Source organism: Sinohyriopsis cumingii, chromosome 2 (genome assembly GCF_028554795.1).
Source record: "Sinohyriopsis cumingii isolate HCF-2022 chromosome 2, ASM2855479v2, whole genome shotgun sequence".
NCBI lineage: Eukaryota > Metazoa > Mollusca > Bivalvia > Unionida > Unionidae > Sinohyriopsis > Sinohyriopsis cumingii.
The window spans coordinates 67,094,655-67,109,182 of NC_142962.1; the positions used below are offsets into that span (position 1 = coordinate 67,094,655).

The 14,528-nt window shown below is 34.7% G+C and overlaps 2 protein-coding genes across 3 annotated transcripts in view; one reads left to right on the plus strand and one right to left on the minus strand.

The window, feature by feature from the left end:
- The window catches only part of LOC149805081 (cryptochrome DASH-like), a 54,293-nt gene extending 47,213 nt beyond the window's left edge, over nucleotides 1–7,080 (plus strand). Inside the window, exon 13 of the mRNA XM_089947187.1 lies at nucleotides 15–7,080. Within this exon, the coding sequence (XP_089803313.1) occupies nucleotides 15–98 (84 nt within the window). The 3' untranslated portion in view covers nucleotides 99–7,080. The remainder of the gene's footprint in view (nucleotides 1–14) is intronic.
- Nucleotides 7,081–7,546: 466 nt separating this feature from the next.
- Nucleotides 7,547–14,528, minus strand: part of LOC149805082 (zinc finger CCCH domain-containing protein 14-like) — a 107,581-nt gene continuing 100,599 nt past the window's right edge. For both annotated transcript variants that reach the window (XM_089947176.1, XM_089947175.1), the window contains exon 16: nucleotides 7,547–11,592. In XM_089947176.1, the coding sequence (XP_089803302.1) occupies nucleotides 11,553–11,592 (40 nt within the window). In that variant the 3' untranslated portion in view covers nucleotides 7,547–11,552. The remainder of the gene's footprint in view (nucleotides 11,593–14,528) is intronic.

Here is a 14,528-nt window from a genome sequence, read left to right on the forward strand (position 1 = left end):
TGTGTGTTTTACAGGGCATGGGGAGGGGGTCTGGAGGCCAGCCAAACAAGATGAAAGGAATTGACTTCTGCTTCAGCAGTGGCACTCAGAGGCAGTAATCTCCCTATTGGTGGCAGAGCTTGATGAAACCTTTGGACGTTGTTAATGTTTGTGAAAGAAGATGAAAGGAATTGACTTCTACTTCAGCAGTGGCACTCAGAGGCAGTAATCTCCCTATTGGTGGCAGAGTTTGATAAACCTTTGGACATTGTTAATGTTTGTGTTCAGAGACAGCATATTCTTGATATTTGAAAAATTCGTACACCTATTTTGTGCATATCAAGTACAATCTAATGAAATTAAAACAAATTATTTTGGGCATTTTTTTATGAAAAGTGGCTATGCATATGGTGATCTAACATAGTTATGTGAAGGAATAAATCTCAACATATTGTGGTATTATCATATCTTCCCATTTGTTTGTACCCCACCTACTGATTTTAAAAACAAAACTCATCCAAAATATAAAAATTACACAAAACTTAGTCAATTCACTTACTGACTTATAATTTCTAACCTGATTGTTGTCAGTGGGTCCCTGACACTATCAAATCAAATCAGGTTTCAATGCCAACAGTTGTTGTTGTTGTTGTTGTGGGGTTTAATGCCATTTTTTAGCACACGATAGGCTATACATGGCAGCCAGTATTAATGGTGGAGGAAGAACCCGGGAAAACACCGGGAAGAACCACCGACCCACGAGAAGCTACTGGCAAGCTTTCTCACATACCCACATTGGCTGAATCCAAGACTCGAACCGCTGCAGACAGAGGTGAGATGGCAGTGATCCGTAACGGAGAGCACTTTAGACCACTCAGCCACTCGCAATGCCAACAGTAGCTCCCAATGCAAGCATTACTGGTTTCTAGAATAGGCTATTTCAGTACAAACTTCATCTGCATCCAATATTTGCAATGTCTAGTTTTAATATTTCTAAAACAAGTTGAACAAATACATAGGAGGAACTCTTGGATACATGTAGTCAAAGATATGTGTCAAAGATATGTAAATCCAAAATTTTTGGATTGTTGAGATTTTCAGAGATGGTGAACTACATCACATCTTTTGCTTAAAAACAGATTGGCCCATGCATAAATGGCAACCTTGTTGCTAAAGAAACTTGCCTTTGATTTGAAATGCCAACAAATTGAGTGTTTTGGGCCCCCTGGTGCCAATCAGGTTCAAACTGATAAACCATTGAATGAAATGACTATTGGTAAGTTTTGTGTATTTTTTAATATCTTTGATGCCTTCTGTTGTTAGAACTGGTAGAGGGTTACAAACGAATAGGAGAATACTATAAAGTGGAAAATGAATAAAATGTTGCATGTTTAGCTTTACTCACCTAACTAACAGATGTGGTAGGCATAAAGTTTAAGGTTAGTTGATGCATACACTAGGGTAATATCTCATTTAGAAGTTCATTGGTTAATTGAATAAAATCAAAGTTTTATACCTCAACTAGTTCAGCAACTTTGATGCATTGTCATGAAAATTGGTAAATGTAATGATAATCAACTGAAGATGTGCATAGTGTGAAATCAATTTTTGTTACTCCAGTTTTAAAATTTGTAGACATTAACTTTAGTTGGTCCCATATAGCCGCTTTTGTGCCGAGGTGTCAAAAAACACTATTACATGCATAATATTGTAGTTTTCATGAGTTATTCCAGTTTTTGCCATGTATTTCAAAATCTTCTGACTGTAACTAGTCTCACATTTCAGTGGATCACTATAAAACTTGGGAAATGCTACATGTATAATCATCATCTGAAGATACACATACTGACGAATCATTGTACACCTGTATGATTGCAGTTATTAAAAATAGAAAACCTTTGTCTACTTCTGAAACATAACTCTGCAGAATTTGACCAAAGAGACAAAGCATATATCCTACCTTGAAAGCCTTTCTAATTATACAAATAATGCCAATCTGCCATCAAACATGGCTGCTATAACTAAAAATAGATAAACATTTACACATCGTTATATAATTTTTTAAAAACTCTTGACAGAATTTAACCAACTTTGACAGAAAGTATCCAGGCACAGAATCTTTTTCAATATTGGGGAAATGATGTTGAAATGGCATCAAACATGGCTGAAGATACAAAAACTAGAAAAACCTTGAAACACATTTTTAAAACATTTGCAATCAACCAAGTTGAAAAAAATTCTTCCTAAAGCATCCTCCTAAACCAGAGTTCTTTATCAACTGCTCTTGCATTTGGATTTTCAGTGGATGTCAGACTGTCTCGAGCTGACTTGGGCCTCCTCTTGGTGGAGAGAGAGACAATTTTTATTTTCCTTCAGGAATACATTTTCTTTTTATCTTTGTAATAGTTTATTCAGGATCTCATCATTGTTTTTTCTAATATTGGCAAAGAAACAAGATTTATACCAATTAGGACAAAGCTACTGCTCTCTGCTGGTTAAGTATTCACTTTTAAAAACACAAAAAGTTATTTACGACAAATAGAATTGAGCTGGCATATATGTTTATAGCCCCCTGCAAGCTGGGATAAGAGGGTAAAGACAAAAATGTTGAAATATCTGCTTATACCTTTGGATTTTTGTGCATATATTCAATGATTTATGAACCATATTTTCGAGTCTCATATGGGACCAATATTCAGCTTTAAATGTGAACCTCTACACACAAACTTGCAGAGTTATGAAATGATGTACTCCAAATTTATCAGATTGATACCTCCTGAGTCCATTTGAGAGTACCATCGAGTCCAATTAAGAACACTATCTAGTCAGTGTTGATACCCCTTGGGAAGAGTCCAATTGAGCACAGTATATTCAAGAATAAGTAAATTCACTATTCGATTACAAGTTCTGATTCCAGCTACTGAACACTCATACCAGTGCAACCATAATCAATATTGCTTATTATCTGAACATAATGTTTTCAAAGTTGTTGCTTTAGCAATTTCCTTGCTCATTACAGGTATGAACAATGATCAATCTAACCATTTCAAATCTTTTAAAAATTGTGTGGCACAAGTTTAAAAAGATAAGGCACTTTGAATATGGTGTTCATCCAGAATTGCAAAGATTTTCCATACAATGAGACAATTATCTCTTTCTTTCTACATCAAATTCTGCCCATAGACCTTTCTTTTAAAATTTATTTAAGGTTGTTTGCTGATATCAAAGTTACCTCACAACTGGAAATTAAATAATCATTAAATAACATTGATTTCATGTCATTAATTATATCAGTTCGAAGTAGCTAGGTTATCTATGCAAAACAATGGATGCCGTTGTCATGTAATTATGACTTTTTGCCACTAAATACTCCCTCCCCTCCCCCAATTCAATGCAAATTTTTGTATAAACTAGTGATAACATACCTGTGAAAGAAAACAAAGAGAGTAAAGAAAGAAAAAAAAACTGACAGTAGCTTTTGGAAACTAAAATTTAAGCAGCAATACATAGCTCACCTCTCTGAAACTTTCAGTTGCAGCCAATCTAAATATTGTCATGCAGAAAATAACTTCCGACTTAAGTGATCTCAACCTACAATACAGTGGCCCTTATGACATAAAAGTATATTTAAAAAAAACAACATGAGTGAATAAAAACCAGATAATTTTCTTTTTTTTCTTTTACAAATTAATGTTTTTAAAATCGACTTTAGAAGCTACTATTATTGTTCACCCTCAGAAGTCTAATTTTATTAGGTTAACAAGAGGTTATGTTGTACTTCCCATCAGTACATTTCAAGTAGTGCCAGAGAGCACAACTCGTGTTTTGCAGGGTTGTATCGATTGAAGAGAGTGATGAATGCCTTCTGACTGCCCACTGATGGGAACCTCTTTTTGACTACTTTGCCTGGTGGTGACATTAGGATTATGATACCATCCAATGAAAGATGGTTGGCTCTACAGAAAGGTCAAATTTAGGGCCATAATAAAGAATGCTCTGAAAGAGAGCAGTTTAGTGAGGGCTCAAACTTTAATGTCAGAACCCAGGTGAGTGACAGTGGCTGATTCAGGTTGAAATTGGCCAGAACCTCCAACAAGTACATGTCATGGTCTGTATCCCCTCTCAAATGATATCTGAATGTGTGAAAAATCTTGGAGTGAAGGATTGTGGCCTGTAAGGGTACATTATTCTTGCTCTTTCACCAGCCCACAAAAATCTGTCTATTCCCCTTGTAAGTCTTTAGAGTGGAGATCTTTAAAGCTTGTGAGATCTTCTCCACAATCAAGGGGCGAAACTGATTTTTGCTCAAGGCTCCCCCGACATGAACCAGGCATATACGGGGAATCTCCCTCAGCAGAGATGGAAAGCCTGTGACTAAGGCTGTTTGAGCATGTTGGGCATCATCAAGATTTTCTCTGTGATGTCTGTTGCTATATAGAGTGGATCATCATCCAAGATCTGTCTCACCATAGAGGGACTATCAGAACTACTGTGCAGGTCTGAATTCTTTGAATTCTTTTGTGTACTAGAACATTTGGTGTGAATATGTAGATCCGTAGCCCATTTCATTACAGAGACCTATCATTGCAAATCTAATGAAAGACTGGTAAGTGATGGGGTCATTCTGTAGTTTAATTCTGTCCCCTCCTTTATAAAAATGGTCAGCCACAACACAGAGCCTACCAGAAATGCTGAACCATAATTTTGTGCTGTCAGCACAAGAAAAGAATATCCCAAACCAGGATGCTGAGGTCAGGTGATTTGGTTCTACATGATAGGAGGTAGGACCACAAGGGTTTCTCTCCTACAAAACTAGTCCTTTCAATGAATGGCATTGATTATGGCCTTTATTTCTAGAATGTTTATGTGAAGGATCTGATCAAGGTTTTCCCTGGCCACTGAATGCTGCTCACCAAAGCAACAGGTGCATCCCCCACACACAACCCTTGTGAAATGGCATTGGTACCACGAGTAATCCATGGTAGGGTATTTTCACCCCAATGAATACCTGCTGTATGCCTTTTTCTGTTATGTCACTGATGCAGTAAATGCTTTATCTCAGCTGGGAGCACAACCCATTGATCTAAGCAACAAGAGTGCCACTGGGCTGGGAGAAAAATATGCAGCAGGCAAATGAAGAGGCAGCCAAAGGTGAGCCAGCCTGTAGCAACATTCAGGAAACCAAGGGGTTGCAAAATGCTACATGCAGAAATCCACTTCCTGTAGGAAATCAACTCTGAGAGCTCCTGAATCTGTGCAGTGCACCAGGAATGGATGTCAGCAAGGTGAGATAAATAAAAAAATCTATAACAAGATGAACAAGATGCTGAGAGGGAAAAAGATCTGATTTGTCCAGTTCATAAGAAAACCCATCTGAATCAGCAGTGAGTAAAGGCCATACATATTCTGAACTATAACTGAACTGACATTATGTTCCTTCAGGCTTAAACCACCATAGCTGTTGATGAGGTCAACCTAAAGAGGGTGATGACACAATTTAGTCTTTGTGAAACCCAATAAGCTGAGAATGAGTCCAAATGGGGCTTCATGAAACTGGTGCACAATCCTCTGGAATGAAAGAACCTGCATCAAACCAAGGGTCATGCTCACTGCTGCAGTATTGTACCCAAGCTCGAGACTTCTGCTTGGTAGATGTCTGAGTGGATATAGTACTAGCAGATAGACACTGGTACATGACTCTCTAAGAAGGTCTTGAAGCTTCCAGGGTTGCAGATTATGTCAATATACAATTAAAGATCTTAATCTTAGCCAGCTGTGGCAGCAGATGGATGGAGGGTGCTTGTCATCACTATCAATGTCTACTGAGCCCTTCACCTTGTAGGCCTGTCAATCACAAACTGTGGTTGATCTAGGAAATACTGCCTTAAAACTAAACTCTGGCTGGTCCATCATAGGGTAGAAGTGGTCAAACTGATCAAGTTTTCCCTGCACAAACTAAAAGGAATCCTCTAGCACATCTTCCATGTCTGCATATATCATGCCAAGAGGAATGGAAGATGTGGTATTGTTACTGAGCATGCTGCAATATCTACCCATGGACTATACCCTTGACATTGAACTGACAGGCTTCCAACACAATTTATGGCATAATGATAGTTGGCAGGGTAATAAAAAAACAATTTGTGACAAATACAACTTTGCCAAAAAATAAAATCTGAATTAATTTATCATGAAAAAAATCATTACTTTTGTAAAAAGATTAGTCATTAATTTTTTTATGTTCCTCATGGACAGATACCACTTATGTACTAATACAGTCAAAAAGTACCATAGTATGTACCACGAAAAAAATGCTGTGGTAAACCTATCATGTTCAGTATGCTTCTCTACTATGATTGCCCATCAAAATGTAATCTTTAGAAGATTGAGCATGCATGCCAGCCAATGGCATATATTATATCCCAGATCAAAACATTGCCTTCAAATGCATGACTTCTAGATCATGACAGCATCTCTGGAAAGTCTTGGTCCATATACTGACTCATCTACAAGGAGTGTTTGGTCTTCTATCTTTATTTCTTTTCCGATGTTTGAAATAACTGCATTTTATCATATACCATATTTAGATAAACAGTGCTAGATTTTGGGATTTATTTTATTTGTGTATGAAAACAGGCTGATATATTAATCTACTTAAAATTAGCTGTATGTTTGGTGTCATGTACTTTCATTTGTGAGTGATTATCACATATGTACTTTCCCAATGGCAAAAAAACATGATTTCTTTGCAAGGCTGCATACAAGTCAGTTTTAGCTGAAGTGTTGCTGGTTTCATATTCAGTATCAGTGGCTTGTGAGTGAGGTTTCTCGTCACATAGTTGTATCAGGACAAAGTACTGTTTTAAAACAGGAAACTTAACATTTATGAGGGTGATGGAGAAAGGTCCTGATTTTAAGGATTTTGATCCTATACATGCAGTGGAAAAGTTTAATTTTCTTAAGGTAGTATGCTGTGATGCTTAAAGATGAAATGAAAAAGTGCATGGAATATTGTCATTTATTTCTTCTTCCAGTGTTTTGACTAATTTAATGATCTGAAATGGAATTAAGCTAATTAAATAAAGTTCTGTCAAAAAGAAACTAATGTTTTCTTTGGTTCCTTCAATCTGCAGACAAAATTCAAGAAAAGAAAGTAGAACCATTCAGAATTGTTATAACTGTAACATCACAATCTTAGCTGCCTTAGAATTTCATTTTTGTATTAAAATACTAAATATTTCACAATGTATGAGCATTTGCAATCTTATGACTTTTAATACTGGTGACAGAACAAGATGCACATAATGTTCAGAATTACTTAATGGAAAGAGATTTATTGGGACTTGCTTACAGGACAGGGACTTGGCTATTTTTAAGGAAGGGGTGCTGGACTGCAATTTTCAAACTCTTATGGAGCTGTCACAAGAGCCCCATAATAATTATAATACTCGACAGAATTGCTTTTTCCCTCCTATATCTATATAAACGAACTCTGGGTAGACTTTGATGCCAACATGGAATATCCACAGGTGTTTGCCAGACATAGCATTACATCAATAAGAAACAGTATATGATAACACTTTTATTCATCAGGAAATTTCAATGACAATGTAGGCTTTCAAAATTAAATAAAATTTATTGTCATAGTAAGCTCGAAATGTAATAATTCAAGGACTTAAGGTAATTTAATACAGACTAATAATTCAAGGACTTAAGGTAATTTAATACAGACTAATTATATCGATGAAGATTCATAAATTTTGATAATCACTAATTACTTATTATTAAAAGCATTAAAAAATGTCCATCCATTATGTATTTGATATGCATGTCAAATCATAAAATCATTTTTAAATAAACTTAAGTAAAGAGCACATCTCAGGACTTGCTGTGACAAATGTTTGAATATATAAGGTTTTAAAGGTATATGTATCAGATTGATTTGACAATCAAACCTAAACATTATTAATCAAGAATGTACAGAGTAGTGTGAATTTACCTTTACTCCTGGCAAATCCATTACATGTTTTGTGATTGCTTCAAACTAAAATTTTAAGTAGCCAACATTTGTCTTGCCTTAGACATTGATTCTCTAAGAAGAATATCTGGGAATTTAAAAAACAAGGAAAATTTATGTATTATCAACAACAACAAAATTATGTCCACAAAAATTAATCAAATCACATTACAGTATTTGGTTTGGTGCTTTAAGGCACAGCAACACCAGTTGGTTATTAAGTGCTGAGGCAAATAAAGTGAAGTGCCTTGCTGAAGGACACACTATAGTAGCTGACCCAGGCTGGGCCTGATTGTAGGATTCAAACCTGCACCCATTTGGTCACGAGTTGAGTCAGAACTCCCAAATTCATAGTATGCAGGGATGCAAAATATATCAGCCCATATCATCGTCAGTCTTTCCAGCGACCGTTGGTGAAATGTTTGGAATAAAGTAGGGTTGAAACCAGCTCATTTTTATTTGTGTTCTGTTTGTATTCCATTCACATTTCATCTATCATCCCTTCAATTTTTATTTACATTCTTTAAAGTGTTTGGAGAGAAAAAAAAACAGAGCAATAAAGGTGTATTTTATAATGAAAAATAGTATTAAATTGATGTTAATAATTGAAACATAAAACCTTTACTGGACTTAACTTTGGAAACTTGAACAAAAAAGGATATTATATACTGTCTCTTTTTAGTCCAGATTGCCTCTCTCTTCTTAATCACCCAGTTGCACTTTGGTATGATAATACCTTAATTCATTGTGACATTCATACAGTGTTTCAATATAAAATTGAAGTAATTGAAGAAAGTAGTTATAGTAGAACCATTTCATAAAAAGTAGGAAAGTATAAGTGGTCTAACAAAAAAGCAGGATAAACGAGGCTTCTGGAAAGATTGAATTCCTAACTGCTTCGCAATATTCCATACTTGTCAACAATGCATAGCACTAACATGAACAAAGGCTTATAATGCTGATACAGACCCTAAAAGGAGTAGTTTTACCAAATCCACATTTCATTCACTTTTCAACTCATTTCTTTTTGTGTGCTGTTTACATTTCATTCCCATTTACATTTCATCTCATCAAATTTGTTACGGTTTCAAAAATCCATTTAGATTTTGCATTTATTGCTTCAATTCATCATTTTCTTAGATTTTCACTTGATTGGAATGAAATGGAAATGTGCTTACTGCAGATGAGTTTTCCATTTTTGAGAGTGTTAAATGGAATTAGTTGCTTTCATATCTTGTCTTATTAAAATATGCTCTAATAAAATATCAAATGTAAAGCATGCAAATGACAGCACTGAGTTTTACAATAAATTAAAATACAAACAGAACTGCAATATCACAAAAATTGAGCATCTGTCAGCAAATCTTTGTTTTGTTTCATTCACATCAATGGCTGTATGACAGTTTTAATAAGAACAATGTCAGAGCATGTATAGGGTAACAACTTTACTGTCATTGTAAAAAATATGGTCCTGGATTACCACACAAAAAGACTGACCATTTTGACCAGGAAGAAAATAATTATTTTAAACCCTTCAATGAAATACATTCACTTTTCATTCCATTTTCAACTAATATTCTTCATTGTACAGCTTGCATTTTGTATTCTTCTCTTTTTTTTTTCATAATACATTAATCATATATTATTAAGTTACATTAATTCTGCAATCCTTTCAAGTTCATTCTGCATTCTATTTGCATTAATTCTGCAGTAAATTCAAATTTATTCTTCATTCATTCACATTCATTCTGCATTCCTTAAAAATTTATTATGCATTCCATCTGTATTAATACTACATTCTGTTTGCATTGTTTTTGGTTACCCGGTAAAATTACCCATTTCAAGTTCCACAACTTGACATTCAGTAAGATTTGTTAATGTATTACCCAGGAAAACTGTTAACAAGTATCTGAGTGACATTAAAGGAAGAGTCCAAGTGGGCCTGAAATTGCTTACCTGTTAGACCATGTTTAAAAAAACTCCAATCAAAAGATGTTTTGCTGTAAAACCTGATGGCAACTTATCAAGGACATTTTTGAGAATTTTTGTTTCTACTTTATTAACACATATTACACAGCTCAGCAGACCATCATTAAGACAAATTTCAAAATGCATATCTTTAGATGGGGGAAAATTTGGTTACTGAACTTTCCTGAGATATATTTCATGCAAAGCTACATAATAAATTTCATCAAAATCAGTTCATAAAGCTTCTAGTAGGTCTGTATAATCAACCGATCAGACGATTGCCAGATCACCTCATTAATATGCAAGATTTCACTTGAGTTTTTTTAAAGCCCATTAGAAAACTTATTTATACAGAATAAAACAATAAAGCAAATTTATCAAAATATGATGATAGAGACATCCACTAGGCTAGATAATCAGTGCCCATCACCTTATTAATAAAGGCCAGTGTCACCAATTATCTAATATTGACTTGATCTAGCTGATCTAAAACTACCTCACAAGTTTCATCACAAACCTATTCATAAAATAAAACCAATAAATCAGCAAATCACAACCTAGATCATCTTGTTTATATGCCCTAATAATACTATGATAAAACTCGTCCAAGATTCTGCTAATATAAAGCTAAATGAGGAAAGATTTTATCAGAATCTGATCATGAATAGAGTCTTTATTGCATCCATTATATCAGCCCAGATCTGAATTTCTCCAACTCAAATACTTTACTGGCAAAGTTTGGATTTGAACTCCATCAAAATTCAAGTAAATATGATTGGCTGAAAAGTCTGATTTAAACAGACCAATGGAATATTTTAACTCTAAACTTTATATTAAGCCTGATGTTGGTGAAATCAGAGCCAGATCACATCATTAATATGTGCAGATGTTGCTCCTTATCAAAACCCATCTAGATCTTGTTGATATCACACTACACAGCATGTTTCATCAAAATCTTAGATAAATGAAACTTTAATGCATCAGCAAAGTTCGGGAATCAGTGTCCTAATCACCTCATTAATATGCACAGATTTCACGTTATTGAACTCATCTGAGATTTTGTTAATATAAAACTACATAGAAAGTTTCATAAAATCCTAATAATAAATAAAGAAAACAGACCTTCACAAGCAATTACTGATGAATATGCAATGCACAATACATGACACACAATGCACAATAAACATTGGGCCATGCCATAAACTCGATGCCTTATGGTGACTTAATAAGAAACTCACAAAATCACATTAAGATTTTTCTGTTCTAATACAGAGCTCAACAGTAAAGCACAAAAATATTAGTAACAAAACACTAAGGAATGCCCATGATGAATTGTATTGCTGTGTTTTAGTTTGGTAATGATGCCTGAGAATCATGAATCTTCCTTCTGTTCATAAGTAATACTAATGATGGTGTATCTGTTGTCAGTGGATGACTTGCAAGTCCTAATTTTTTACAAGGTTATGGCTGGTCACTGACATATGGGATTATCACTGAATCCTTTTGTTCTTAACTGTAACAGTGTTAGTTACATAGTAACCAGATCTATGTTTTTCGTAAGCAATTTAAAAACTTAATCCATGGTAGCTTAAGTCTTTGATTTTTCTACTGTGATGGTCTTGCTTTCACTGAAAAAAGACACAAAATAACAAAGTCAGTACATGGAGTCAGACATTGTATAGATAGAAATGACTAAAACACTTGCTGGACAGGAAAGATATGGTATAAACCTTAAAAACAACCCAGAACAAATACTAAATATACAATATGCTACAAATGAGACAAATATGATACACAACCCACACACCTGTATCTCAATATGTAAGCTCACTAACATATAAATGATATCTTACCAGACACAAAGACTCAAAATGTACAGATGTTACAATTCTCTCCAATTATGACTATCACTTCAGGCAAAAGTAGAAGGAATAAAGTGTTGTCCATCCTAAGATAAGTGCCAGAAGCCTTTGTTAGCTGGCAGGGAATCAAAGTTAGCACCCCTTCATATGATTCATGCGCTGTGATCGATCACTCATGACAAACACACACATGGGTTACATGTAACTGTAGATGATGCTAATATAAAAGTATTAAGTACAGACTATTATCTCCCTCAGAAGAAAACATGAAAGAAGACAAACAAATATCAATAGGTTACTCTGTTCTTAGAGTATTAGACTTGAAGTCTTTTGGTATACACTATCTGAACTTACAAAATCACCATACACCAAGTAAAAGATGAGCAAGGTTTTCTCAAAACTATGCAAATACTGTGGTTTAAGTTTTCTTGTTGGGTGCCAATTCTGGATTTTGTGCTTGATCGGAACCATGAATCGAAAGACCCAATGAAAAATGAGCCACATGTGATGCAGAAAGTACCACTAACAGCTATCTGTCAATTCAACTACTGATTACTATAAAAAAATGTTACCTTTTACCTATGTTTGTTTTATTATAACCGTTATTGAAGAAAAAAGAATTATAAAGTGTTTTGTGTATTCCAATCCACATGTACATATACAGCATTCAGTAACTGTTGGTTCCATTTACTATCTAAATATGTTGTGAGATACTGTACAGATAGAGAAGTGAAACAGCATACAGTATTTAAGTACGAGCATTAATGAAAATAAAAGAATGATCAACGAAAATTAGATTTACATGATTCTTTCATTCAGGTGAAACTGCTCTTGACAATGCAAGTATGAAATAAATTCACTTTATTTTCTGCAATTCTTTGTGATTTAAATTTTAACCAAGTTGTGATCCTAAGTGTAATTTACATAAAGCACAGATAAATACAAACATTTAAATTTATAATTACAGGTAGTAAACTTTCCTGTTAAAATTGTAATCCTCATGAAAGCACATCTAATTTTACCCAATCATTTTTTAATCCAAAGAAACAACACAACTGTAAAATACCAGAACTACTGCTTGTTGTTATTGTTGTTGTTATAGGGTTTAACAGCATTTTTCAGCACACGATAAGCTATACATAGCGGCCAGTATTAATGTGGAGGAAGAACCCAGGAAAACCCCCGCAAAGAACCACCAACCAATGAGAAGCTACTGGCAGGCTTTCTCACATTTCCACATTGGCAGAATCTGAGACTCGAACCCACGGTGAGATGGCAGTGATCCGTAACATAGCGCTTTAGACCACTCAGCCACTCCAGGGCCCTGAGCTACTCCTTGAAGCACAGATGCTAATTAAACACTACCTGTATACACTAATTACAGAACAGTACTAAAGCTTGCACTTCACTGATTTTTTATCAAACTACTGAATAAACAATGTGTCAATCAAGTCTCCTGGTAGACACAAGTGTTTGTCATGTAAATAATTCCAAATTGCATGATTACAAAAGACCAACTTTCTCAAAGCTATGGGTAATTATGTTCAGTTTCTGCAATATTTCTGAGGATCCACAATTATCCCTTTGACAATGATGTGCCTGGAGTGTTAATGTTTGAAGAGCCACTGATAAAGTGCACTGATATTTACCAGTAATATTTTCCTTTCCTTCCTTCCTTTTCGACTATTAGTCTCCATGACCCATTCTGAATATCAGCCACGGAAGTGTTATTTCAGTCCTCTGTAGTGTTTGTTTTACTGCCAAGTCTCATGGTTATAGTTTGTCAGTGCACAGGGTAGGCACAAAGTGATTTCACTGTCTTTTGGTTAAGTAGCATCTCTAGTCTGAAGCCTCTCTACACATCAAAGATTGCCACAGCATGCTGATTGCATTGAGCATGGGGTCATTGGTTATGTGATTGGTTCACATATGGAATGATGACATTATCCACAGCCATTCTGTTAATGCCTTGACTGTCAGAATATATCGATGATGCAATTTTATTGACATTAGTTTAAGTTCAAGACAATATGCATGTGCTTCAATAGCCACATGTCTTGTGCTGTAAGCTGTATTTGATGTTAGCACTCTGATCAAAACAATCGTGTATGGGACTGATCTTGGCAGGTGTTTACTTTTGCTCATACCGGCAGCAGTATTGTTTTAGCCATTCAAGCAAACTACATAGTTTCAGGGGTTTTTTTTGTATTCTTTATTTTGTGTATTTGTAGAGATTACTCCACAGAATTAAATACCTAAAAGTATATAATCTTTGACAGAAGCAAACACACAAACTTGCTCCAAAAATGTTTTCTTATATTAAAATACCATGAAAACTTATACACACAAAAATAATAAAACCACAGTAATGTTTCCATTCTGTAGTTTCCAACAAGCATGTACTCTACAGCAAAATTTAAATGGATGAAAAACTTGTTTAGCAATTTTATATTTCATTGTTATTTTAACTAATGGAATCAGAGCAAAACAAAATCATAACATTAATACTTGAGTATTATCTACATGTCATGGAAGCATGATCTGACGTGTACCAATTTATATTTTCTTTCCCAGTGACTTTGAAAGAAAGAATGGCAATGTATCAATGAGCAACAACAAATTTAAATATATTTAGTCCGTAAACTTTCACATCTTGAATGCTGACTGTACAAATATGCTTTATATACTTCTGAGTGAAATAA